Source organism: Bos mutus, chromosome 8, assembly GCF_027580195.1.
Source record: "Bos mutus isolate GX-2022 chromosome 8, NWIPB_WYAK_1.1, whole genome shotgun sequence".
Taxonomy (NCBI): Eukaryota; Metazoa; Chordata; class Mammalia; order Artiodactyla; family Bovidae; genus Bos; species Bos mutus.
In genome coordinates, this window is record NC_091624.1 from 83460441 (window position 1) to 83488406 (window position 27966).

Here is a 27966-nt window from a genome sequence, read left to right on the forward strand (position 1 = left end):
AAAGAAAGGCAATGCCAAAGAATGCTCAAACTACCGCACAATTGCACTCGTCTCACATGCTAGTAAAGTAATGCTCAAAATTCTCCAAGCCAGGCTTCAGCAATATGTGAACCGTGAACTTCCTGATGTTCAAGCTGGTTTTCGAAAAGGCAGAGGAACCAGAGATCAAATTGCCAACATCTGCTGGATCATGGAAAAAGCAAGAGAGTTCCAGAAACACATCTATTTCTGCTTTATTGACTATGCCAAAGCCTTTGACTATGTGGATCACAATAAACTGTGGAAAGTTCTGAAAGAGATGGGAATACCAGACCACCTGATCTGCCTCTTGAGAAATCTGTATGCAGGTCAGGAGGCAACAGCTCGAACTGGACATGGAACAACAGACTGTTTCCAAATAGGAAAAGGAGTGTGTCAAGGCTGTATATTGTCACCCTGTTTATTTAACTCCTGTGCAGAGTACATCATGAGAAATGCTGGACTGGAAGAAACGCAAGCTGGAATCAAGGTTGCCGGGAGAAATATCAATCACCTCAGATATGCAGATGACACCACCCTTATGGCACAAAGTGAAGAGGAACTAAAAAGCCTCTTGATGAAAGTGAAAGTGGAGAGTGAAAAAGTTGGCTTAAAGCTCAACATTCAGAAAACGAAGATCATGGCATCCGGTCCCACCACTTCATGGGAAATAGATGGGGAAACAGTGGAAACAGTGTCAGACTTTATTTTTTTGGGCTCCAAAATCACTGCAGATGGTGACTGCAGCCATGAAATTAAAAGACGCTTACTCCTTGGAAGGAAAGTTATGACCAACCTAGATAGCATATTCAGAAGCAGAGCCATTACTTTGCCAACAAAGGTCCGTCTAGTCAAGGCTATAGTTTTTCCTGTGGTCATGTATGGATGTGAGAGTTGGACTGTGAAGAAGACTGAGCACCGAAGAATTGATGCTTTTGAACTGTGGTGTTGGAGAAGACTCTTGAGAGTCCCTTGGACTGCAAGGAGATCCAACCAGTGCATTCTGAAGGAGATCAGCCTTGGGATTTCTTTGGAAGGAATGATGCTAAAGCTGAAACTCCAGTACTTTGGCCACCTGATGCGAAGAGTTGACTCACTGGAAAAGACTCTGATGCTGGGAGGGATTGGGGGCAGGAGGAGAAGGGGACGACAGAGGATGAGATGGCTGGATGGCATCACTGATTCGATGGACTTGAGTCTGGGTGAACTCTGGGAGTTGGTGATGGACAGGGAGGCCTGGCTTCTCGATTCATGGGGTCGCAAAGAGTCGGACACGACTGAGCGACTGATCTGATCTGATTTTATTGAAATACTCTGGAAATCTTTTTTGTTGGAAAACTTAATATTTTGCTGGAAAAGTATTAATCAGAATTAAATTTTTAAACACTTGAAATGTTTAAAAATATACTTAAATTTCACCTTCTCTCTTCTAGGTTATATTTATATTCAGCTGAATTCAACTTTCCCTGGATGGCTGAGAACATTTACCATATAAATCAAAAACTGATGAAGCCTGTAAGATGTGTGTTTAAAAAGTTAACAATAAAATGTTTTATGGACTTAAATGCCACTTACATCAGTTGAGTCAACTGGGGTATGTAGAAGACCTGTCACCTGTGTCCAGTGGTTATATTCATTGGTTCAGTCAGTACACCAGAGAATCAGCATAAGAAACAAGAGCTCTGTCCCTTCATGGCTGGCTGGCTACTATCGCCTAAATGTTTACTTCCATGTCTCCAATGAGTTCAATTTGAACAAATTGAAAATCCTGCTGGAAAACCTGAGATTTATCTATTTCCTTAAAATTCCACAGGTAAAAATGAATTTTTGCTTCCTTTATTTTTAAACTGCATTCTACAAGGGTCTCCTTACTTTGATTTTCATCATTTCATATTCTCAAAACAGCAAATTCCAGAAAGTGTATTATCTTAAAGCAGCATTAATGTATGTGTTGTACCAATCAACTCATTTTACTGGCAGAGAAATTAGAATGTCAGTTAAAATGTTGTACTGCTATTAAAATTCCTATTTTGTTATTTATGGAGATTATTACTCTGTGATTCTTAAAGTTAACATCTCCACCAAAGTTACAAAGGCTGAGATACCTATCTTCAGTTCCTAATGAGATCTAGAGGAAAAGTAGCCGTATTGTCTTAGAGCTTGCCAATGTGCTGCATATCAATTATACATGTCTCCCTCCTAAGTTCATGTTGAAACTCCTAATTTTGAAGTAGGTATAAAAGATGCCTCAAATCAGGGATTTCGTAGCTGTAAAATTCAGTATTAAACACGTAACTGTTAAATTACATATAACATTTTATCTAATGAAGGCAGATATGAAATGTCATGAACCTATTAATATCCTATGTTAGAAATGAATCAATTTTGATAAAGTAATGGATGGACATGCACAAAATTATTATCCAGAATAATAATTCTAGATACTGAATTATTTTAGGCTCAGTATCCTTTAAAGATTATTTGAACTTTCTCCTGATCATATTGCAGTGTTTTTATCATCTCTAAGGTTAGAAAATTACACAGCAGATTATGAATAAACAAATTATAAACACATTTCTGCCTAATATAACTATGGCTTTATTATTTCCAGTAGATCCTTTCTCTGGCCAATGGGACAAAATAAGTTGTGTTAGTGAAGGCTTCAGAGCCTTATGAAAGCCTTTGTACAGGATTAGATGGCAGACCTCATCTTGACCTGACATCTTTAACCAGGTAAGTGTGTGTGGGTATGCTATAATCAATGCATCAGCCAACTGGGTAAACTCTATCATCCTACTATTTGGAAGTCACAGGATATACTAGCAAATATGAGGCTTAAGATACTCTAGTCAAGCTGTTTACACAAACAGCCTGTTAAGCATCTCCAGTTTGGATACATTTGAAATTTTGCCAAAGCAGTTGAGAAAACATGCAACAATGGATTCTTCTGGGTCACTGCATAACTTACTCTTTGTGAACTTATTTTTAAATGTTACCTGGTGGTTTAAAAAAAAAAAAAAAAGGAACACAAAATAGATACTGCTTATACATTTAAAACAACATGCTTGGTTGGGGGCACTAGCTATCTCATTTAAAATATCTCTTCCAGACTTATTCAGCTGTGGAGTTTTGACCAAATACAAATTTAAATTGAGCCAGTGCTCCTTAAGATTGGTAATTGTTCATACGACTCTTCCTTAAGAGTTTTGAGAATGGTTTATCTGTCAATCAGCCTATGCAAAAATTTTCTTAGAGACTAAAGAGAAGGCAACTGTGTTTTTAACACGACATAAATCAACTGCCCTGAGCAAAGTATGAGACATAAAGTTTCAGAATGACAGTGTTATCTCCAGAATTTCAATCGTCTATGGTTTCTTGGTAAAACTCTGTAGATCCCTTGGGTCACTAAAGGGCATTTCCTTAATTTTTGTCATTTTGAGCGTACGTTTTAGTAACCTGTGTCCCCAAATAATAGTTTCTATGACCACGTTATACTCTCTTAGAAGCAAATCCAGAATTCCATCCCACTTTATATGGCAACGAAGTAATTTACTAGTGAAGTTTGATAGAAAAATTCTTTAATCAAAACAAGTTTACATGTTGACACTTATGGCTTAACTAGAATAAATCTGTCCAAGTTTAAATTGTGTAAGGACCAAACAGATATAATAGCTAGAGTTCCCTCAGAACAGTGGGTCCTAGTTCCATTGTAAGGCCTCTCAAAAGCAAGACTCCCAATTACTGAAATGATTCCAAGTTTTCATCTAAAGATGAAAAAAATTACCCGAGAGGTCAAAGCATACAATGCATGTCACATGCAAACACTGGTATTTAAGCCTTTTTCCCGTATTCCTAGTTTCCAAACATGAGAAGCATCTTTTAAGCTACTGCAAACCACCAACTGACCTAGTATTCAAAATATCTTAGAAATCCTGTTTGTTAAGGTTGTTCTTAAAATTCTGTGTTAACCTTTGTTCACTCTGATTTAGTCCATATACATGAAAATACAGACAACTCCTTCACTTTTGTCTGCTGCCTCAGAGTAACTTTTTGCAATCCTGTCACATGATGCATTAGAAATAAAAATTCCCTTCTCATAGTCATGTTTTCAAATAGGTTTGTTTCCTTAGATAGTATTTTTTATTTACTGCAAAAAGCATTAATGGATTGCATTTTTTCCAATTAAAAAAATACTTGACTTCTTTAATGAATGGGACATTTTAAAAAATTCAGAAACTCGAGACATTTCTCAAAAATAAACTTTTATCATTTAGTTTTCAGTTTCAGCTACTAATGCCTATAAAGGATCTTAAATGGTTGAACCCTAAAAGCCAGATTCATTCCTACGTACACTCCTGCTTACTGCAGGAAACTCACATGTGACTTTCACTGAATTCTCAGCCACAAAACTAAATTACCTTCAGAAGTTAACATGAGTTTTGCACCTTGTAGAATTGTCAGTTCAGTGTCAGTTGGGTATCTAGTTGTCATACAAAAAGGCATACAGACTGCACATTATTACAAAGCAGCAGGATAATGTAGCACAAGGTAGACTGAGATTAAAGTCAACTTTTGATAAGAGAAAGGAAGGAGTGAGTACTTGTATAGAAGTAACATTTTATCAACCATAAAAATGCTTAACTTCTACAAAACCCACAACAGTGAAAAGACAGTCTGGTAAATCCAATTTTTGTAAAAACTATGCACAAAACCCACAGTATCTGGGAAAAGAGGAAAAGGTTTATACAAGTAGCAGTTTTAAAAATGTAACTTTTTTCTACTATCAATTACACATTAACATACACACACTAACTGAAAATATACTACAACCGATGTCTGGAAAAGCAGTGTAACACTTCCTAAATGAACTTCCCCTCACATTTACTGTATAATGTAGCTGTTAATACTGCACAAGTACAATTAGCAATGTTTAGTCACTTTTAAACAAAGATAAGGGGATTCTCCCTCAAAACAAGTTTTAAACATCAAAACCTATGTTTATAAAAATTTAAAACTTTCAGCAGTCTAAATATTTCAAATGAAAACCATTACAAACTTCTCAAATGTTCTTTATATTCCAGGTATGTCAACCTAGTTATCTAGTGTAGAATCCTTCAGAGATATTTCAGTCTCTCTCTCTTCACTGGATGGCCTAAAGAAAAAGGGGGAAAAAAAGGTGTGACAACTGGGATTAGGGGGCTTTTGTTCCTCAGGAGAAAAAAAGATACTACATCTGTGCATTATGTTTTTAAAAATATTAATTATTTTCTGTTGTAAATTTTATTTTACTATGTTGTGTTTTCTTCCCAAAGTAATATGCAGATCAAGCAAAATAACTAAGGGAAGCATCACGGCCCAGGCCCTTTTCAGTCATTTCAAAGCTTCAAAATGAGTTCTCTTTAAAGAACATGAAAATGTATCTATGGTACCAGCATTTTTATAAATCTTCAGAAGAGAAAGATTTCCCTGATTTCAAAATTAGAAAGGATGCTTCTTGGTTCCAAATCCTTGAAATGTACAGTGGACAGATCAAGATTTAGTAACTATGGTTCCATATCTAGTTTTTTTAGCATGGGTATTATTATAACATAACCTATGATTCTAGATCTGATTTCTGCATTATTCTGTCAAAAGTCAAGAAAGTGTGGACATGAGTCATTAGTACAGGTGTTATCAATGGAATGAGTTCAAGGAATATTTTTTTTTAAACAGGATTCCTGCTTAGCTCTATTCTCTTGAATACAATGACATATTAGTTTTAAGTAAAGTTTCTTTATAGTTTGGCCATTTTGATGTCTTGAACCCTGAATTCAGGAAGTGAGTCATGAAAATATAATCCCTTACACAAACGATCTTGGATCAGCAATGTGATTTAAAAATTAAAACATTACAATGCACTAAAATATGTCCTCACTTTTTCTTACTGCTGGCCTCGTGGTTGTCTTTGCTTTCTTCATTGCTGTCTCCATTGTGTTGTGGTTGATTACTGTCTTGAGCATCGGATCCTCCATTTAGAGTCTTTGAACCTTTAGAAAGATACCAGTGGGAAACTGTTAGAGCTTTGAGGACATCTTAAATACTAGGAAGACCCAAATTCAAGAACTAACATAGCCCCAAACTTCCTAATAGTGTATTTTATATGATATTGCATTGTAATCCTTTGGGTAGACAAGGCACAGTAAGAAACAGGGTTACTATCTATATCTGTCCACAAAACAACAGACTACTAATCTGATTATTCCATTTGTTACTGTTGTCAGGAAGTTACAAAAGGGTGATACAACTCTTTAGAGCATTGTGATTTATTCCAGTTGTTAGAAAAAGCAATGTAAATCACAGTAAAATTTTGTATTTAAGAACAGAAGGTGGCAAAATAGTTAACATGATTTTGTCTTCTTACTAACTTAGAAAATGAGGGCTTCCCTGTAAATATTATTTCATTATCAAACCTCTGGTTTGTTATCATTATCATTCCCTAGTAAATGAGTTAAGAAAATCCAACTCCTTTTGAACAGTCTTCTATGTTAGGGAGCTGCCGCTAACATCTTTAGTGCCATGGAGTCGGGGAGGCTCCCAATGGAGCAGGCACACTTCAGTGTACTGTGCTTCACTTTACGGTGCTTTGTACATCCTGCATTTACATTTTATAAATTCAGTGTTTATGGCAAGCCTGCATCAAGCATATTTATCAGCAACGTTTTCCCAACAGCATTCGCTCACTCTGTTTCGGTGTCACATTTTGGTAATTCTCACAGTATTTCGCACTTTAGACATCTATTATATAGTGTTATGTCTTTGATGTTACTATAATTCATGAAAGGCTCACAACATTTTTTAAACAACATTCTAAAAATAAGGTATGTCATTTCTATAGACATAACCCTACTGCACACTTTAGACAGACTAACAGACTTTAGTATAGGGTAAACAAATCTGTATGCCATGTGACTCACTTTATTACAGCAGTCTGAAACGAACCCACAGTATTCCTGGAGTACAAGCATACCTGTACTATAGGTTCGGTTTTAAGCTTTGCTCATATATACACCTTAAAATGTTTATGACTGAATAATCTTCAGGAGTGTCACTGAAAAACTTGCGGAGATATAGTAAGACCAGTGATCATACGTTGATAGCTGCTGACGCCGACTCAGGAAGTTCATTTCTCCTGACTTCTGTGTAGGTTAGAAATTTTCCCTAGTTTAAATGAAAACAATAGCAACCACTACTACTAGTAACTACTACTAAGTAACTACTAGTAATTTAAACTTGATAAAAACTTAGCCAAGATTGAGCAGACTCTGCTAAGTTTTTCTGGGACTCCCATCATCTACTATAGGTTAAGGCATTAATAAGATTAAATATCAAAGCCATTTTTAAAAAGTAATTCCAACAAAGTATTACCACATACCTGTTTGCTCCTTTTCTAGCTTTTTGTTTGGCCCTTTCTTCCCTTGATCTTTGGTTTTATTTGCTTCCTCATGCTGTCTTTGTTCGGCCAGAGATTTGTTCAGCACTTGTGTGATCACAGAATCTCCTTCACCAACCAAAAACATGTTCTTAAACTTGTTATACAACATTGTAGACTTTTCCATGATAACCTGACTAACTTTGAATCGCCGTATCTGGGAAAACAAAAGATAAGCTCAGAATTTTCCTAATTGATTTCTGAATGTTATTTAACAAAGTGGTGATGAGGAAATTTTAAAAATCTGCATAACTAAAGATCACTTACTTTTTTCAGTGTTGTAATCATCTCTGTGTGTTTTTGAGCTTGTTGCATTGTGACCTGAAGTGAAGCCAGTTCATCCAAGGCCTCAATACATCTGTTGACATCCTTCATGACAAAACAGTAATTTCATAACTGTTAATTACCACAACCCATAGAATCCAGAGATTACTTTCAAAATCTCAAATAACAAGGCATACAAAATAGCCAGTAACATTTTGTTATCTCAAATTTACACGTACTTATCAAACCATGTTAGAAAAAAACATGAAGCTAAAAAAGCAGCACTGTATTTTTAAATGAGGTATTAAACACTTACAAGATTATCAATTTTGAGTGAATTTTTAATTTCAGCATGTATCCTTTGAAGTCGAGAATCCATTGATGTTTCTATAAATTAAAATGTGAAACACAGTAAATAGGTTTTCCAAAACCAGTATTTTCGTATAATCTAAAGCAAAGTATAATGGAAAGAAGTGGTAATTTTTAAAAAATGTTCTTAGTAATCTGCTTACATCATTAAGAAATTATCTGCCATTTTCAGTCTTTAGTTTAGGAAACCAACATTCATCATACAAAGAATCACTGACTAGCTGCATGTCTCTAAAATAAGCGGTCTGCATCCACTAACTCCTTCTCAATTCTTTAGCACCTGCCTCTCTCTTACATATATAACCAGAACTAAAATATCCATCTGAAACCAGATTTGTCAGAAATGGGGAAACACCTTGCTTTTAGGCAGTGTTACAATAAAGTAAATCTGACTTCATAATATAAGGAGCAATAAAATAATAAGCATGACCACCTTTGCAACTTCACCTTATAATACTTAAAAACAGTGCAAAACACAATCCATTAGGGATTTAAAATGTGTACTTGTACAATAAGAATATCAAATGACTGATTTCAAAATGTATACAATTAAGTGTCTGTAAAACTTCCTTTCTGTGTGTAACATTATACATCTTAGAAAGTGAAATAACTAACCTCGCTTCTTCTCCACTTTCTTAACTTCTGGCTTCTTTCCTTCATCTTTATTCTGCCTATCAAATGTTAACACAAATATTTCAAAAACATTGGAACTCTGTGACTGATTACCAAATGCCCACAATCCCTTTTGTAAAAGTTTTTTTTTTCTTTAAAATAGTTAAGTGACCTAGATCACAAGGAACTGACTGTAATTTTTAGACCTTTGCAATGCCACATTAGTATTAACAACATAAAAATTAACATGCTAAAATAATCTAACAATCTAATTTTTCAGTGGCATTACAAATTTTAACAGCTGCTTTTGTGCAATTTTATTCCAACAATAGTGTGTTAAAAGACCAACTGCAGGGTCAATGGACAAAATAGGCCATAGTGGGAAGAGAATGCCCATGTTTCATGAATTCTAAAATAGCATGTCAAATTAGACTGATTTAATTGTTCCCATATCTCCAAAAGGTAGGTAATTTGAGGGGTTCAAAGTTAGTTACAAGATTAAATAGACTATAATGCTACTATATTACAAATAAAGTGGGATTTATTTTTGCCACTGTATCAAACTTAAATGACATTCACTAGTGTTTACATACCATTTCACAAATGAAAAGGTACCATTTTATTGTAAATCACAAAAATAACCATTTAAAAATGAATTCTTAATAATTTCTAGTACCTTGACTTAGAGTTCGGGCCCTACTATAATAAACCAATTGAAATAGACAAGAACAAAAAATATCTAAAAATCAGGTTTTTTTTAAAAAAAACTTTATTTTAAAATTTTGGTTACAGTTTCATTTTTGTTTTCTTAACAAGTCTACTGTTTAATCTCTCAGGATTAAAAAAACAATTATTAATATTCTAAAGAATTAAACAACAAAGGAATGTCAAGGGAAGGGCACAACTGCCCCATTCTCTAGGGGAATAATATAGCTACTCCAGTTTAACACCTAGCTTCAAAACAAAATGTATTTTTATATTTTCTAAATGAAGTAATGTACAACCACCATCTTCATCTGAGCTTGTAACTTTCAAACACAAAGCTTCATTTTAAGCTTGGTAAAAAACTTAACAGGAATGATGGCCGACCTTAGTATGTAGTGTGTACCTTACAGGAAATGTTTTTTAACAATCATAACACAGTAATAATGCCATTAATGAAGTCCTCAATTTAGAATCTGGAACATTCTTCCATCAAAGGGGGGGAGGGGGAAATTCAGTCCAATGAGTCTGTCTCAAGATCTTCATCTCTTGTTTGCTCCACTTGTATTCTCTTTTCAGTAACTGGATTAATGCTTTGAGCCCAAAATGAGATATATTTTTTATTACTGTAGATTACATGTTGTTTGGCTGGGAATACAATACAATAAACTTTATTTTTGCATAATGCATTTCACACAAGCTGCATCTGAAATGCTTTACAGAGCAAAACTGTCCAAGTACAAAGTTTTGTAATAACAGAAGAAGGAAAGAAAACACAAATATTAGAATTTGAGAAAGTTACATTCGGAGGACATTCAAAAAGAAATTGAAACACATAAAGATTAACTTTGAGATACTAAAGGATTGGGCTAGATTTACTAAGCAACAACTAATTTTATATCTTAATTTGGGGAGCACAATAAAGTTAAAAGCAACAAACAGTCCAACAACTTTTCAGTGAAAGGACAGGAAAGGATAGGTAACAAAAAAATAACTCTAATATTTACATAAATGGTTCAAGTCTAACAGATTAAAGGGAGTAACATTTCTGAGCTTTAAATCAATTTTTAAATTACTCCCTCTTATAGCTAAAACTGCTTATATATCCTCCAAAAACTAAGAAAGGAGATGGTCAAATGCTATACTTAACAAGACTTTCAGCTTATAGATTTATTATATAAAGAAAAGGTACAAAATTATTTAAGAATATTTTTAAGAATTTCACTGCTTAAGTTTGTCTTAGTGACCTACAGCATATTTTTAAAATCACCTCACTAAAACAACAAAAAAAACAGTTTAGTCAGAATAATGCAAGACGTTTCACAAAGAAAGAAACGTTTTTCAGAGAAAGACCTCAGAAGAGACAGTCTGAAGATAACCAAGAAAACAAATGTAATAAACACATGAAGCCTAATCATCGTCATTGCTATTTTCCTTATAAAATTATTTTATAGAATAAACTTAAAGGGGGAAGAAATTCCCCATGGTAAGTATATATTATCTGCAAGTATCAAAACTTATTATCTTGATTTATATTGCACACATCTAATGCAAACCCTGTCAGCCTTTTAGATTTACTTGTACTGGCTTCATGGGTTTCCAACTGTGCTTTTGTTATTTTTGCTGGTCTTCTGGGGGAGGCCTGCTGGTGGTATGACAAAGATAGATATTTCTTTCATTCTTTGTCCACTCATTTATCATCTTTCTGTATTTAATATTATACGAGAAAACAGTAGAGGATGAGGACATTTTCTACAAAGCCTTGAAGCAGTTAAACCCTATCTGCACTTTCCGTTTAAATTAAAAATAATTCATAGGGTGATTATCTCAGTGAATTTCATCCTCTTTACTTCAGAAAAGAATGAAGCCTGAAATATAATTATATACTGAAGACATTTTTTAAACACACGGGCAAAGTCACTTTAGAAGGCTTCAGAAAGTCTGGAAAATGAGATTCTACTGTTTAAAATTTTCATGCTGGCTTAAAGAAATTGAAATTTAGAATAAGAAAATACTTACTGCTCAGTTTCCATTTGTTCTTCTTGCTTGCGTTTTCTATCTGCAGCTTCTTTCTCATGTTGTCCTTTGAGCATATTCCTTCTATGAGCAGTTTGAAAGTTCCTTCCACCTTTTCTCTTCTGTTTTATTTGAGAATTAGGATGGTTTTAGTTAACTATCAAGTCAGTGACTAATGCTTCTATGATTACAGTTGTGGGAGAAGAGCAGCAACTAGTTTTCTTAAGGGACAAATACCAAAATTACTAATTTAAAAAAATCTTAGAATTACACATGTTGTTGCTATCTAAATTTATCTTTCGCCTTGATGAATTTGATATGCATAATCTATTTACTGCATTGCTATAGGAATGACATGCTTTGGTTAATATGGATTAAAATGAAGTACATTAGGCTGTTTGCCTCTACACCGTGACTTCAATACCTGTTTACTGACAAGTGCCTGCTCAGCCTATGGAATTTTAGGTCCGGGGCTTTTGAGGCTATTAATAAATTAGATAAACATAAATGAAAGACCTACACAACCAGGGTCTGTAGATTTCCAAGACTATACACAAAACTTTTGTTTTTATACAGAAAAGAATGCATAACTTTAATGAAATTCCTAAATTGTTGCATCCAAATAAAGTACCACTAATAAACTGTACACTAAATAGGTCTGAAATGCTTACTGAGGTCAATAATATAAATCTATGTATAAATTTACCTTTTTACATCTGTTGTCACTGGTCACAACTTACTTGGCTTAATTCTTTACTTTCCTACCTTTTCTAGGTAGATGGGGTTATTGGAAGTTTATCATGCAACATTTAACTCCCATTTAATTGTGAAAAGGTAAGGTGAACTTACAATGTACAATAAAGCTTCAAATTTGCTTTTTAACACTGCCAACTGAAGTTTATTCAGAAAGGTAAAGAAATTCATTTTAACTTTTAATCATATTTATAGACTTTCTTAAAGATACTGAAATCTTGATCTAAAGATTAAGAACTACACAAGAAACTAAAAATAAAACAACAGTTTTATTTGATATGCAAACATTCTACCTTTTCACCTTCTTGATCATCTCCTTCTTCTTCAGAATCAGAGGTTGATGTAACCCCTGTTTTGGCTAAATTTTTCCTTTTTGATTCAACTTCCTTTTTCCCCTCTTTTTTATCTGGCTCTTTTCTTGGCTTTTCTTCTTCCTTCTGGCCCTCTTCATCCTTTTTAAGCTGTTTTTTAGGTTGTTTTTCCTCTTGCCCCTTTTTCTTGCTTTTGTCTTCTTCAGTTATCCTATTTCACAGGTAAAACAATGAAAAATAAACTTTTATGTATCTTGTCATTCAACCACAATCTCTGAGTTAATAACTATTTTGTATAACAATAAGCTATACATAGTTTTTTATTTAAAAACACATTTTAAATATCTTCAAGTAAAATGTAAGGAAGGGTCATTATCAGCCTATCACACACACAAAAGAACATCCTTTTAATATGTCAGAAAAATTACAGTGGCATTAGGGTAATAGAAGAGTGATTCCACCCGCCCCCTCCTCATTTTCTAAGTTCTTTGTAACTCATTAACTTATTCACTTAAAAATAACACTGGGTATCATCTCAGATGCCATGGTACTATTCTTGACTCTGGGGAACAGCAGTGTATAAGGTGTGTGAGATCCCTAGATTTCAGCCACGTTGGCAAAAATACAATTGCAGAATCAAACTAGTATGGTGAAATACAGCCATTTTAAAATTTGAAGAAATAATCCTTGCAATTTAAAAGGCTCAATTCATGCATATAATGGTTATATATATGGCCAATTAATATTATGCAGTGTTCAAGGAATTTTATTGAGAATTTCACATGTTATTTAAAAGCTGCAAGGAACTCCAGATCATTTAGTCCAACCCATTCCATTTAACAGGTGATAAAATGATGGTGCAAAAAGGTCAGTTAGCCCAGTATCTCAATTCCAAATCAACTGACTTTCCAGACAACTGCATCCTTGAACCCTTAAGAGATTATTAACTTGCAAAAGAAAAAAAAAAAAAAACATATTTTATTTCTTCAGAAATTTTTTGTCACATAACTGTCATTGGCTATGTTTATTTTCAAATGTTATACATATTTCACCCTTTACTTTTAATCAATGGAAGATAAAGCAAGGAAGTAAAATCACTTTAGTATTTCCACAAGTTAAATATTTTGATAATGATCATTTTGTGGAGATGCAGAAGAGAGGATCAAATATAAAAGGCATTTCCATGGCTCTTAAAAGTTACTGACCAATTGCCTCCCCCAAAATGTTACCCCCTGTGCAAAGAGGCAGGTATTAAAAATAAAAATATCCTTTTAACCCCACAGATCTGCTTCTAGCAACGTATTCTAAATAAGAAAATTGTATACATACAAGGAATAAACATTTTAAGAACTGCTGGAGAAACATGTGACTACTTTTCTTTTTTAAAGGTAGACTTATTAAAATGTGTATCATATGCTCTTAAGAAATGGATAATTTCTAAGTTTTAAAAACAGTATCAAAGCAGAGAATTCCCATAAACATAACTACAATTAAGTCTTTAGTTAATTCCCTCCTTACCATCTTCCATGAAAAATAGACCTCTTGGGGATGGGTTCTCTATTAATAGCTCAAGATATGGTAGGAAAATTATACTAAAGGAAATTATAAATACAGTTTATTTAAAAAAATGGCCCCAAATATCTCAATGACATCTAACAGATTTTTACATGAGGATTAGGAGATGGTTTCAGCTTTTCTGGACTCGATTCCACTGTCTTATCATTTCAGGACCCACTGCAAGGAAGCTGTCACTACCAGAGATACCCATTGTTCATATGTTGACGCTTACATTTTAAAAGGCTTTACATAATTTTGCTCTGCACTCCACTAAGTTTCTGTCCAGATACAGAGCTAAGAGTAGCTGTAACAGCCAATGCCTAGCCTACATACAGCACAAATGAGAAATAAACATTGTAAGCTACTGGAGTTGTCCATCATGGAAACCTAGAACGTGTGACACTTGCTTTGCATTTGAAACCCTACTATACACAACACACAAAACTATCATCTGTGATAACTGGAAAGAAATTTTATTCAGTGAATTTGTGGCTTTGGGTGAAGAGGTTTCAAGACAAAATATTGGCATCTTCAGTTGATTGTTATCAACATAAATTTGATCAGGTACTTCAAGAAAAAGGAAGTTCAAAAAATAATAGGACAGCAAAGGAAGGAGAAAAATATTCCATGCATCTCAGTGTTGAAAGTTGTTTCCAGCCTATAAAAGATTTTTAAATTCAGACAAAGACAGGAGTCAAAGACCCAGTAAAGGTAATGTATTAAGTTGCCAGCCTTTCCTTAAGAACTCAAACTGAGATACCTTGATCCTTCTGATAAGCAAATGACTTGTAGGCAAATGAAACCAGAAGTGGGTTTTCAAGAAAACATATAAACTCAAAGTACTTTTACTTAAGTGTAAAAAGATAAGCATGTCTGGGCAAGTCTTATGAGTTAGACCACTGCACATGAAGCTAACTAGAATGAAATGGACACACACACTAACAGTAAAGTATTGCTGCACTACCAAAAGTGATGCCAGTCTACAGGAAGGGAAAGTAATGGAGATTTAAAAAGGAATCTTGGGTCAAACTCCCTGAAGTATGAAAGGAGACTAAGAAAGCTGCTCAGCTAGTAAGGAGGATAGTACTTTCCAGTGCAACTATTGATACTGAAAAAGATCAACTAAAGATGATACTGAAAAGGTAGAGAACTCTCCAAAGAATGGGCCAAAAGTCAAGGAGAGAAATGGACTAGGAACAAACCTAATCAAGGAAATATCCTATATATAAAATGGGGATCTCACAATATTTCCCCAACAGAATTTCTTATTTCCTAGGGAGCAATGACTGCTATATGCCTCATAATCTTCTCCTTGGGAGTATTTATGGTTCCCTATCCCAGATCAATGTGCACATATAAAGGGGAGAGGGGAGCAGATGACCTGTGTTTTAGTTCCTACGTCTCTACATCAAGGCCTTAAGTTGATCATGAAATCCTAGACTTGATGCCTTGATTAGAGAAGACATCTTACAGAGGGGATGAGAGAGATTCATTTGAAATGTTTAAAACAAACTCACCTGCATGTACTTAATATTTTAATTTCAGCATAGTAATTAAAACCATGTTGTAGTTTTTTGCCACTAGTTTTGAGAATATTTAAACAGCTGGCTTGGCAATAAAATAAAACTCTTTCAACATATATTGGTTAAAAAGTACCAACACTCTTGAGTTGTTCTATAACTGAAATTTCCAATAAATTGTTTTCATTCAAAACATTGTAAATCCATTAAATAAATTGTTTTCATTCAAAACATTGTAAATCCATTCTTAAATGACATTACTTGAGCCTTTTCCTACAAAATCCTCAAACACAATACCTACAAAGTTTTTCCCTTGTTTGTCTAGACGTACATTCCTATTGGTGAAGTTTCTATCCAGAAAGCTGACACAAACAAGATCCACATAAAAAAGAAAGGTGGCAAGGAAGAAAAATGGAAAATACTGATTGTTTTGGTTGCTAACTAAAAGCAGTCAATATTCCAAAAGACTTTAAAATTTTACATTTACAAAAATAATTTTAAGTGTTATTTTGAAATAAAGGCTATTCTGGAAGAGCAAGATTTGTGGAAACTGCTTCAAAAATACTTTGGGGGTGGGGTAAAAAACACTTTGTCTAAAAATTTCTTTAAACAAAGATTATAAATTTTACCCTGCATTATCTGAGTATCTTACATCCTGATATATAAGAAAATGTCTTAGATTAATGAAATCATATCAGATTTTTCTTGATTCCCTATCAACTTTAACTTTTTTATATAATAAAACTATGTTTTAAAGAATTTCTCTCATAATTCTAAGAAATACAAAATAGCGATAATAATCACCTGTAAATAAAAACTTGTAGAAACTCAAATAAGTTTATACATATTTAAAGTGAAATGTCTCTTTTATTGCATAATTATAATACTCACATGTCACTCTCTGAAGGACAAGGTTGTTTTACCATTTTGGGTCTGCCTCTTGGTTTTGGAATCTTGACCTCTGTGGCTAACATTCACAGGAAAAAAATTTTTGTAACTACCAGTTTTCCCACCAAGATGTAGACTTATCAAAGTTATAAATATACATACTAAGAATATTAATTAGTAATTATTACAGATATAATTAGTTTTTTTTTTTTTTTACTTTAGGTTTTATATATTCTTGTTCAAATGAGTAACAAGTAAATCAAGGTTATTTTCAATTTACCCTTAGTATGGCTGAGGACTTAAAAGAACATCCTTCACTGTTGGTTTAACAGGAATGTCACAAAATTCAACTTTATAGTAGATAATAGCTCTTATAGTCAACATTCATATACATAGTACAGTATCATTTGTAAATCTGTGTTCACAACTTTGAAAATTCTTTATCAGAATTCACTAAATTTTCTAACAATACCATTAATTTGATCCATTACAATATTAAAATCCAAAGAAAAAGGTAAACAAATTTGGGGGGGAGGTATTACTCAGTTTAAATCTGTCTCATTAAGAATCCTATATAATGAAGTAGGAAAAAAAAATTGTCTCTATCCTGGCTAACTTTCTTTGTTTTACTTTGTAGTAGAGATAGATCCTTCCAAACTATTTCCTATTTGCCAAATTAGGAAAATATTGTAAATAGGCTGAAGACATCTGCATATTGTATAGGTCCTAATAAAGAAAGAATACAAAAATTTAAAAATTAATAACTTTGATAACTCAAATGTTGTTTTCTCTTGCTTTCATTACGATTCCATTTGGAAAGCTTAAGTTTTCTAAAGTTAAGAGATAAAGTAAACCATTAGTCATGGAATTTATATCTCGCCACAGCCTCCTATGCTGCTATTAATGGAAAATGTAATGGGGATAAACAGAAAATGAAAAAGTCTCAAACAATTATTTCAAATTTAAATACCTTATCAGAGAGCAGAAATCTTAATGTTTATCTTCTTTAAAATGTGTATGTTACACATAACCAAGTGTCTATTCACCTATTCCAAAGTAGCTGAGGTACAGCACTTAAATGGATTAGAATACTGATCACAAGCCAGATATTTAAACATTAACAATCCTACCTGCAGGTCGTCCTCTTTTAGGACTCACTTTTAGATTAGCAGATGCTGTTGCTGTAGTCACTACTCCAGCCTCCTCAGTTTCTACTTGTTTTTCTGCCTGAATAACAAAGATTTAAATTATTTAGCATGGCAGGCATTCCAAGTTTATTAGTTTAATGGCAAAAACATGCCACTGTAAGATAAGTTCAAATATAAGCATAACTTTAAAAATATATATTCATTTATTTGGCTGTGCTAAGTCTTAGTTTTGGCATGTGGAATCTAGTTCCCTGGCCAGGGGTTAAACCTGGGCCCCCTGCATTGTAGCACAGTCTTAGCCACTAGACCACCACTAAGCATTACTTCTATATGATTTTCACTTTTCAACAGCTGACTCAGTGATAGCCTCAAACTTAGCTTATAATTCTAGGAAATAAACAATAAAACTTCACTTTTTAGATTTTATCAACCTAAAAAGAGTCATTTGTAAAAATAAATTGAATATTCTTGATGCAAAGTGTTAAATAAAGTATAATTACACTGACTAGCCCACATATTGCTTATAAATGTACTTTCATTGAAAGTGAAGTCGCTCAGTCGTGTCCGACTCTTAGTGACCCCACGGACTGCAACCCACCAGGCTCCTCCGTCCTTGGGACTTTCCAGGCAAGAGTACTGGAGTGGGTTGCCATTTCCTTCTCCAGGGAATATTCCCAACCCAGAGATCGAACCTGGGTCTCCCGCACTGCAGGCAGACGCTTTATGGTCTGAGCAACCAGGGGAACCATTAACTATCTCAAAATGCTAACACTTTACACTGTGTACTTATGATATACAACCTAAATTAATGTTAGAAAAGGCACTAAAGTTGCTGATATTTCCATCCTTTGTTAATATACACATTTTATTTTTGAAATGAGACAGATCTGCTGTTCTTCCCTAGGAGTTATTCTTATTTTCCATAAAGAAGGACTTACTATAAAGAAATCCCAACAAACCTTTGCAAACTATAATGCCCTAATGGTAATGAGACAACAGCCTCAAATGAGAATCCATTTAATCAATTCAAGCATTAGAGTAGAACCAAGGTTAATAACCACCAATTAGAAAGGAAATGCAAGCATAGCATCATAATGGAAGAGAGAAAAGAATGAAGAGATCAAAAAGAGCATGAGGATTACTATGAGCTGCTTCCTCACCCTCAACTACTTAGAATTCAGCCTGAACTATCTAACAAAATAAAGGCAATAAAGCATCTCAAAAACTTGCATAATCCAATCTTACTGATAAAAAGTCTTAACTTTTAATCAACAATCTGATTTGCAAACACTTGAGATAATGACAAATACTGGTAAGGACAGGAGGATTATTCGTATGTTGATTAAGTGATCAAATCAACAAACTGGCAAAACATTACTGATCATTATGAATATCAACAATACAGAACATGCAAATCTGACTCAGGAATCCCACTGAAGAATTTATCCAGCTTTTCATTATAAATAGTTTAATTTTAAAAACTCACAGACCATCCCTGCCCCACTCCTAATTTGATAGCTCTGGAGTAAGAAGCCAGGCATCTGTTTTTATAACAAAGGTTGAGAACCCAAGACTGTATGAAAGCTCCTATTAAGGAGTTAGGAGGGTGAGGAGTTAGGAGGGCCAAAGTTCTCTGAAATTCAGTTTAAACTGATAAGCTCTTTCAGTACCAAAAGAAAAACCTCTCTTCAATTACACTTTCAACTTTTGGAAATAAATCATGACACTACATTAAGAATTAGAGGTATGAATCTTTTTGAGGAGATACCAATTAGAGATAGCAAGTTCATCTATAACTAATATCATAAACAAACACTTAAATAAGCCAAAGTACAGCCCTTCCATAGACATGTATTTTTGACTATTACAGCAAAATCATGCAAGTCAAAACCATTCCTCATGAAAATATTAACTTAAGAAATATTTTATCTAGAGAAAGGACTATTATTTCAAATATATATCTAAATATCTTAAATGCAAATATTCTGACTAGATTAATTTTTTCCACGTTTTATCTCACTGGGACCTCTACTGTTCAGTTGCTAAGTGGAGTCTGACTCTTTGCGACCCCATGGACTGCAGCACACCAGGCTCCTCTGTCCTCCACTATCTCCTGTAGTTTACTCAAATTCATGGCCATTGATTTGGTGATGCTATCTAACTATCCCATTCTCTGCCGCCCCCTTCTCCTTTTTGTCTTCCATCTTTCCCAGCATCCGGGTTTTTTCTAATGAGATCTCATGAAATTAAAAGACGCTTACTCCTTGGAAGGAAAGTTATGACCAACCTAGATAGCATATTCAAAAGCAGAGACATTACTTTGTCAACAAAGGTCCGTCTAGTCAAGGCTATGGTTTTTCCAGTGGTCATGTATGGATGTGAGAGTTGGACTGTGAAGAAAGCTGAGCGCCAAAGAATTGATGCTTTTGAACTGTCGTGTTGGAGAAGACTTGAGGGTCCCTTGGACTGCAAGGAGATCCAACCAGTCCATCCTAAAGGAGATCAGTCCTGGGTGTTCATTGGAAGGACTGATGTTCAAGCTGAAACTCCAATCCTTTGGCCACCTGATGTGAAGAGCTGACTCATTTGAAAAGACCCAGATGGGAAAGATTGAAGGCAGGAGGAGAAGGGGACGATGGAGGATCAGATGGTTGGATGGCATCACCGACTCAATGAACATGGGTTTGGGTGGACTCCGGCAGTTGGTGATGGACAGGGAGGCCTGGCGTGCTGTGGTTCATGGGGTCACAAAGAGTCGGACACAACTGAGCGACTGAACTGAATCCTTTGACAAATTTTGTCCCCATTTATTACCCCATTTGCTAGCTCTACTCCCTTCATGACTTTACATAAAGGCCTCCCAACCCTACAAAAACCTCCTGGGACTGTTACTCATCTGCAATCTTGTTTTGCTGCACCTGTCCCACAAATCTCCAACAGAGGATTACCATAAAGCTCTACTTTCCTTGCTTTATTACTGGCTACTGATCTGAGCCCTGCTGGGAGCGGGGCCGGGGGCGGGGTGGGGGGCAAACATGCATTCTATTTTATGCAGCTTCATTTGTAGTCAAAGTTATCCATTAATCCTTTACCCTGTCTTTTGTCATTGCCTTTCCTTCTCCTCCCTCTAGCATAAACTTTCAATCCTTTCTTCTTGCCTTATACTATTTATGCAGTCTTGCTTTGAATTCAGTGAGGGAGAAGGGAGAGACTGAGGCTAGCAGGAAGGGAGTCCCTTAATTTCCAAGTCTCCCCTAGAAATTTTTAGTAGTCTATTCCCTTCAATATTATAAAAGATGAAAAATGTCTCTTTCCCATTAAGTCAGTTTCTTTAAATGTGTTCTCCCTTTTCTCTCACTCAGCATTATTAACTTTCAATAATTTAAACTCAATATCTTTGCTATTTCCTGGTTTCACAAAGAAAAGGTGTTAAAGCCTCTCTCTTTTTTTTTTTTTACTTTAACACCATCCCTTAACCATGGCAAATCCTTGTTGCATTCTCTCTCCTCACTTCAAAGACTTCAAAACCACAGTGTAATTTTAACATTAAACATTTTATTCTTTAGTCTACTTCACCTGTTCTTACCATTTGATCTTAAAGTATCCTGGCAGATCCTAACTGTCAAACCTTACTGGGCCCCCTCTGCATCAGGACACTTCTAACCACTCCCTCATTCTTAAAATTCTTTCCTTCTTTATCTTGATAGCTTCTCTTAGATTTTCTCTTGACAGTTCATTCTCCACCACAGTTTTACAAGGCAACCTTTCATGGCCACTATATTACCTCAGGATTCTGGTTTCTGTGTGGTTCTTGGTAAACTTTCCCCCTTGACTAACCATCTAATATCCTGTATTTATGAGACCACATCTGTAACTTCTACCTTTACCCCTTTTGGTGTCAGAGAAATAGATATTTTCAGTCTAATTCTCAAAGGTGTTCCACATTCCCCTCAACCTCTACTCCCAAAACATCTCCTGCATCTCAGTATATAATCCAGTCATCCAAGCCAACACCCTAAGTCATCCTGGCTTCTCCTCCTCCCTTCACACCCACTTTCAATCAACTATTAACCCCCTAAGGTGCTCTCAGCATCCCATCTTTCACCTACACCACTAAAAATGTGAGGCTAACTCTTTAGAAAGGTTTTTGTAATTTAGTTACCAAGTCACAATCATAACTCTCCATTTTAATTGTCTTATGTATTTACTGTCTGTCTCAACAAAAATGTAATTCAGTGAGAACAAAGACATTATCTTCCTATTCACTGATGATTTTCTGCCTGGGCCAGTCAAGTGAGTACCAAAATTCTGAATCAATTTATCAGGAAACTAGTCTCACTCTGCTTCAATTCAATTCCCATCATTTACACTGCTTTAAAAGGAGAAGTATCTGAAATTTAAAATGATTCAATGGCTATCCACCAGTTGTCTAAGTTGAAGTTAACACACTGGTGTTTTCATACTTGTTCCCTCATATGTTATGGTCTGATAATACTGAAATGCAACACTAGAAATGTTTGAAGCAAAGTTTTCTCTTATGCGTCTGTCCTCCCCTACTCCTCCATCTGCCTGTCAAAATTCTGCCTATCTTTTAAAATCTTGTTCAAGTTATCATAGCCCCTTCACACACACACCCCCACAGGGGATAAAAAGCCACTGGAAATAAAATATGAAAACAAATAATTACAGTGGCTGTAATTAAAGATGCTGAACTCACACTACAGTACTACGAGAGAAAAAGGAACAATCAACCCTTTTTAAAAGACTGAGCCCTTGGAGTTCCCTGGTGGTGAAGCAGTTGAGAATTGTGAGAATCTGTGCTTCCACTGCAGGGGACATAAGTTCAATCCCAGGTGAGGGAACTAAAATCCCACGTGCTGCATAACAAGATCCCATGTGCTGTGTGGCTTGGCCAAAACAATAAACTAATAGCATAATTTGCCATTAAAAGAAAAACAAACTGAACACAAGTTTTCTTTGTAGCTTTGTCATATAATAATAGTTTTTCTGACCTAGTTATGTCTGAGACATAACTAGGTCAGAAAAAGGTGTGATGAACAAAACTTCACATAGGAAAGAAGAAAACATTAATTAAAATCCTAAGATGTACTTCATCCCAAACTGTCACATCCTCTCATTTCATGCAACAATGTTGTAAAGTAGTAACAACAGCATAATAGTGGACATTTATAAAGCACTTACCATATATAAGGATTTATTACAAATATTTTATATGTCTTAACTGATTTAATCCTCTCAATAATCTTTTAAGTATATATATTATCCATTTTATAAAGAAAACTTAAGGCAGCAACATAAAAAGCAATGAAAATTGGTGCATTTTATTTTATCATTCAACTTAGAGAGAAGGAAATGGCAACCCATTCCAGTATTTACTTGGAGAATCCTATGGACAGAGGAGCCTGCAGGGCTGCTGTCCATAGGGTCGCACAGAGTCGGACACGACTGAAGTGACTTAGCATGCATGCAATGGAGAAGGAAATGGCAACCCACTTTAGTATTCTTGCCTGGAGAATACCAGGGACAGAGGAGCCTGGTGGGCTGCCGTCTATGGGGTCGCACAGAGTCAAACACGACTAAAGCGACTTAGCAGCAGCAGCAACTTAAGCATGTTGTATCATTAAGAAAGCAACAGTTTTAATATGTAAACATAACCTATCCTTTACAATAAGGACTTAAGAGTGAAACGCTAAGTTTAAACAGTACAGTTTTTTCACTATCTACACTTCCTCAATCCAGCTAAAATAAAAATTCTTTTAAGATCTCTGTGGTTAAGCTGTAGAATTACCTTTCTCTTCCTCCCTCTTCTGGCAGCTTTTGGAGTGGTTATGTCAATTGCTTTAGTCACATCCTATAAAAAAAAAAAAAAGAAAAGATGAAACTGATAAATTATGCCACAACTGAAAGAAAATTTCTTAAATTAAAAATCACAAACATGTTTCACTGAAAGAACTAGGGAACTTGTTTGAAATTATAAACTTTGAAAGTCTTAATATTATCATTACGAAGTAAGAGGAATTACTGGTATCTGTCCAAAAAAACAAAAAAATTTGTCAGATCAAATATTAAAGTCACACTTGCTAGTACACTGGGAAGTTTGTCTATTTAAATTTACAAAACATGAATCTTTCTACAGCAGAATCTTCAGTTTTAGGACTGTTAATGTTAAGAGGTGGTCAGGACTTGATCATATAACAATTTTATGAAGCCTAGAAGGGCTAAATAAGTATTCCATTCAGATAATCAAATACGGAGTTGGAAATAAACATAGGTTTCCAAAAATTTGGTTCAATGTCCTTTCCCATACATCCATCTACAACACCTCGCTTTAAAAATATTCCTAACAAACAGTAAGCCAGTCTTTTAGCTGTACCTCATATTTTGCACAGCAAAATAACTTAACAACATCCAAGGTCCTCCTCCCTAGTGGTCCAGTAGCTAAAACTCCGCATTCCCAATACAGGGGGCTTGGGATGGATCCCTGATCAGGAAACTAGATTCCATGTGCTGCAACTAAAGACTCCTTTCCACAGGCTACAACTAAGACCTGGAGCAGCCAGAAAGTATAAAAACGAAAAAAATATTTTATAATATTTAATATTCACACAAGGAAATAAGTCTTTAATATTTTCCCATTAATTACTTGACTACTTTAAAGATTATTTTCTACTTTGCCACAATCAACTCATTTTACAATTCTTCCTTGCAACAAGATGGATTTAGAATGCAAGAGAAATTAAACACACCTCATTGCTGGCTTTTTCTTCATGGTCGGTATCTTCCTTTGATACACTTGTTTCTTTTTCTTCAACTTCAACATCAGATGACGCATTTGACTGTTTAGCTGATGCCTATGAACAATCGAATCTATTAGTTTCACAAAACAATTTTATCCCAACTTTAAAATTTGTGCCCATAAAAAATCAAAGCCTGTTTGTAAGAAAGCTAGAAAAGTACCCTTATTTCTGTTGCACAGGATACTTCTAATATGCACAATTTATAAACAGTTTTAAATGCTGTTATTCCTGCAACTGACGGATACAAGCTCAGCAGATAAAATGATGAAGCAGAAATTAAAAGTACAATTACAAAGTGTCAGTAACGCCTAACGCGGCTCGCTGCGTTAGGCATTACTGACAACAAAGAATACCACCCTGATGTTCTAACGAACATCCAACAAGATACAATGTAAGGTGATTTAGAACAGCACAGACCTACACTATATTCAACTACTGTAATATTCTGGTTAAAGAAGCTAATCTAAAAAAGTATATCTATCTATCTATATATATATATATCAAAACTTTATTTAAGGACCTTGACTGATCTATATTTCAAACTTAGTTTATTTAAAATGCAGATTCCTGAAACCCAAACTTAAGTGATTCTGATTTAACAGACACTGAACGGGAGTCAATAATCATTAGTTTTTAAAAGTACCCCCAGATGAGAAAATACGTGTAAACAGGTGACTTAGGGTCACCTAGAGTTTCAAAATACCAACCAAAATGATGACAACCAGAGGTGAGGGTAAAGCATGTATTTACAAGACGATGGCAATGTAATCCAAACTGTGCACCTTTCTAGCTTCTTCCTTTGGCTAGTCTTCTACACTGTTAACCCTTTTCCTTTTTTGTAAAAAAATCAATGCTGATAATCCACAAATTTTATAAAGGTATTTAAAAAAATGTACAAATGTGTCCAAAATTACTTATAGCACTATAGAGATATTTATAAATTAATGATGGCAAATTTTTGGTGTTTCTTTTATGTAAGTTTGGGCTTGAATGCTTGCACCAAACCCCAGGAATGTGCCATTGAGGATGTTCTGGGCTGGGAACACAGAGTACATCACACCAGCATCATCATTCACACTTAATGTCAAGAACAGAAAATTGTTGGGTTTCATGCACACAACCAACCAAATATTTCACTGTGAAATAGAAAACTCCAAGTATCAACATGTATAATGAAAACTACCTGGAGATTAAGTAGGTAGATGGGAACAGAGAATAGAGTGACTATGCAAGACAATCTGGAGAATGAAAATGACTTTGAAGGCACATTCATAGGATGCATAATCCAAGTTAAATCACAAAAAGTTATTTTCAGGAAATAATCAACTCAGTCTCTTGGGACTCCCATTACACAGTCAAGGCAGTAAGGATGGGTAATCATTCATCAGTTCTTACATTTGTGCAACAAACATTTAGTGGATAACTATTCTCTCCACATATACCAATGCCAGGCACACAGGACACATACAACTTCTCTGTTGATAGAACAAGCCTGTGGCAGTTAACACTAGTACAGAAGCAATTATGATGTAAGTACTGTAACAAATAACTTTTGGGTGCCTAATGAAGGCACTTAGGATCATCTAATGCAGCCCTGTAAAATCAAAAATTTAAATATTCCAGACACAACAGCTTCTGAAGGTTTCAAACAAGAGAAAAAAGCCTGGCACAGACAAAGAACTAAAAAACATATAGATTAAAAGATGCAAACTTGCAAAATTTTCAGTGTGTTGCTATTTCCTTCAGGTTTACTCACACTCATCCAGGTTTTAAAAACTCAAGTCTGAATACATACACACACACATAACACACACACACAAACCCAGAATAAAAAGGTTTAAAGGCTGCTCTTATAGAAACCAAAAACAAATATGATTTGCACAGTGCTATAAGTATTTTTGTCACATATTTAATTTAACCCACATGAAGTTCATATTCTAATTTTATAGATTTAGGAATTAAAATAAAAAACATATCCTTTTTAGTTATTGAACCTAAATTTAAGAAAACAGTACATATGGCTTTAAATTCAATACATTAAATAAACTTCCAATCAGGATTTAAATAACTGAATATTTCCTAGCTTTCTGAGATCTGTTTGACCACGAAGGCAATATTTTCAGTTATCTAGATATAAAAGTCCAAGGTTCAACCTCACAAAAACTTCATCTGAAATTTACAAGGCTCTTCAATTATTTTTCTATAGCTAGAATACTGATTATTCACCAAAACTGAGTTAAGTAATACTAAACTAAGTTTTATGTAATATGACGCACCTGTTGACTTGAAAATTTCACTTTCGGATTGTTATCTATCTCCCATAAACCTTCATTAAAGCCTTTTCGTTTATTTGGTTTGCCGTACTTTTCCTTATTTTCTGAGTAAGGAAATATGTCCTTTGGGCCTAAAAAAGCACTAAAAAAGGAGGGGGGGAAATATGAGTGTAACGCAATCTCAAATGTAAGTGATTAAGTAACACTACTCTATGAACACAATTATCAAAAATTCTTAATCTAAATGCATTAAACATCATACATAAGTTAAAGGGTAGCCACAAATAACTGTTTAATTCCAAACACCTTTATTAAATTCAGTCAGAAATTTAATCCTAGATCCATAATTCTATTTAAAAAAACACACAAGCTGCACAATAATGTACTGAATGCCACTAAACAGTACATTTGAAAATGATTAAAATGGTAAATTTTGTGTAATTTTACAAATTTTGCTATAAAAATGAAAAAAAAAAAAGACAAGACCACATTAATCAATACAGTTAAATGAATTCCAACTATACTTTTACTTCAAAGTAATTTGGAATATTATACAACTCAAAACACTGTCAATAAGGTATATATGTTTTAATTTTTATTTATGTGTGTAGATTTTTGGAATAAATGTTCAATGTTATTGTATTCAATGAGGGAATCAGACCTTATCACTAGTTTGTTCATTTATGTGTGTATGCACATATATACACATGTACATGTATACACATATTTATTTTAGTCAATTCTTTTATTCATGATAATTGTATTCTAAAATGTCACCATGAACACCGAATTAAGGAAATACTATACCACTGCTGCAGAGGAAAATACAGGGTAGGTTCCTCTGGTCATATTTTTGTCAACCAATCAATATATAACATTGTTTTATGCATTTTTCTGTTTAAAGACACCTTGTTTAATATATATCAGTAATTCATTAACACTGAACTTACAGCTAACAGCTTATATAACACTCGTTTTCTCCGTAAAGGCATAGCAGTCTTCTTGCACTGAGGAACACTGACCAGCACTTCAGCACCACTTTAGGGTGCTATTATAAACAACAACAGGTTCTTCGCCACCTGATGCGAAGAACTGACTCATTTGAAAAGACCCTGATGCTGGGAAAGATTGAAAGCAGGAGAAGGGGACGAGAGAGGAGGAGATGGTTGGATGGCATAACCTACTCAATGGACATGAGTTTGAGTAAACTCCGGGAGTTAGCGATGGACAGGGAGGCGTGGCGTGCTGC

The 27966-nt window shown here is 34.6% G+C and overlaps 2 protein-coding genes across 8 annotated transcripts in view; one reads left to right on the forward strand and one right to left on the reverse strand.

Annotated features, from left to right (window-relative positions):
• The window catches only part of SNAPC3 (small nuclear RNA activating complex polypeptide 3), a 49447-nt gene extending 36961 nt beyond the window's left edge, over window positions 1-12486 (forward strand). Inside the window, exons 9-11 of one of the 5 annotated variants that reach the window (XM_070375923.1) lie at window positions 1452-1831; window positions 2630-2751; window positions 12224-12486. In XM_070375923.1, the coding sequence (XP_070232024.1) occupies window positions 1452-1602 (151 nt within the window). In that variant the 3' untranslated portion in view covers window positions 1603-1831; window positions 2630-2751; window positions 12224-12486. Of the gene's footprint in view, window positions 1-1451; window positions 1987-2629; window positions 2752-12223 lie in introns of those variants that run through there. The other 4 variants (XM_070375924.1, XM_070375922.1, XM_070375928.1 and 1 more) reach the window with 4 other exon arrangements.
• The window catches only part of PSIP1 (PC4 and SRSF1 interacting protein 1), a 40175-nt gene continuing 15788 nt past the window's right edge, over window positions 3580-27966 (reverse strand). The window contains exons 3-15 of one of the 3 annotated variants that reach the window (XM_005889563.2): window positions 26721-26859; window positions 24394-24498; window positions 23436-23498; window positions 17609-17705; window positions 16482-16557; window positions 12496-12724; window positions 11453-11571; window positions 8735-8790; window positions 8067-8137; window positions 7754-7855; window positions 7430-7643; window positions 5933-6044; window positions 3580-5170 (exon numbers count right to left, since the gene is read on the reverse strand). In XM_005889563.2, coding sequence (XP_005889625.1) covers window positions 5110-5170; window positions 5933-6044; window positions 7430-7643; window positions 7754-7855; window positions 8067-8137; window positions 8735-8790; window positions 11453-11571; window positions 12496-12724; window positions 16482-16557; window positions 17609-17705; window positions 23436-23498; window positions 24394-24498; window positions 26721-26859 — 1444 coding nt within the window. In that variant the 3' untranslated portion in view covers window positions 3580-5109. Of the gene's footprint in view, window positions 5171-5932; window positions 6045-7429; window positions 7644-7753; window positions 7856-8066; window positions 8138-8734; window positions 10082-11452; window positions 11572-12495; window positions 12725-16481; window positions 16558-17608; window positions 17706-23435; window positions 23499-24393; window positions 24499-26720; window positions 26860-27966 lie in introns of those variants that run through there. The other 2 variants (XM_070375921.1, XM_005889564.3) reach the window with 2 other exon arrangements.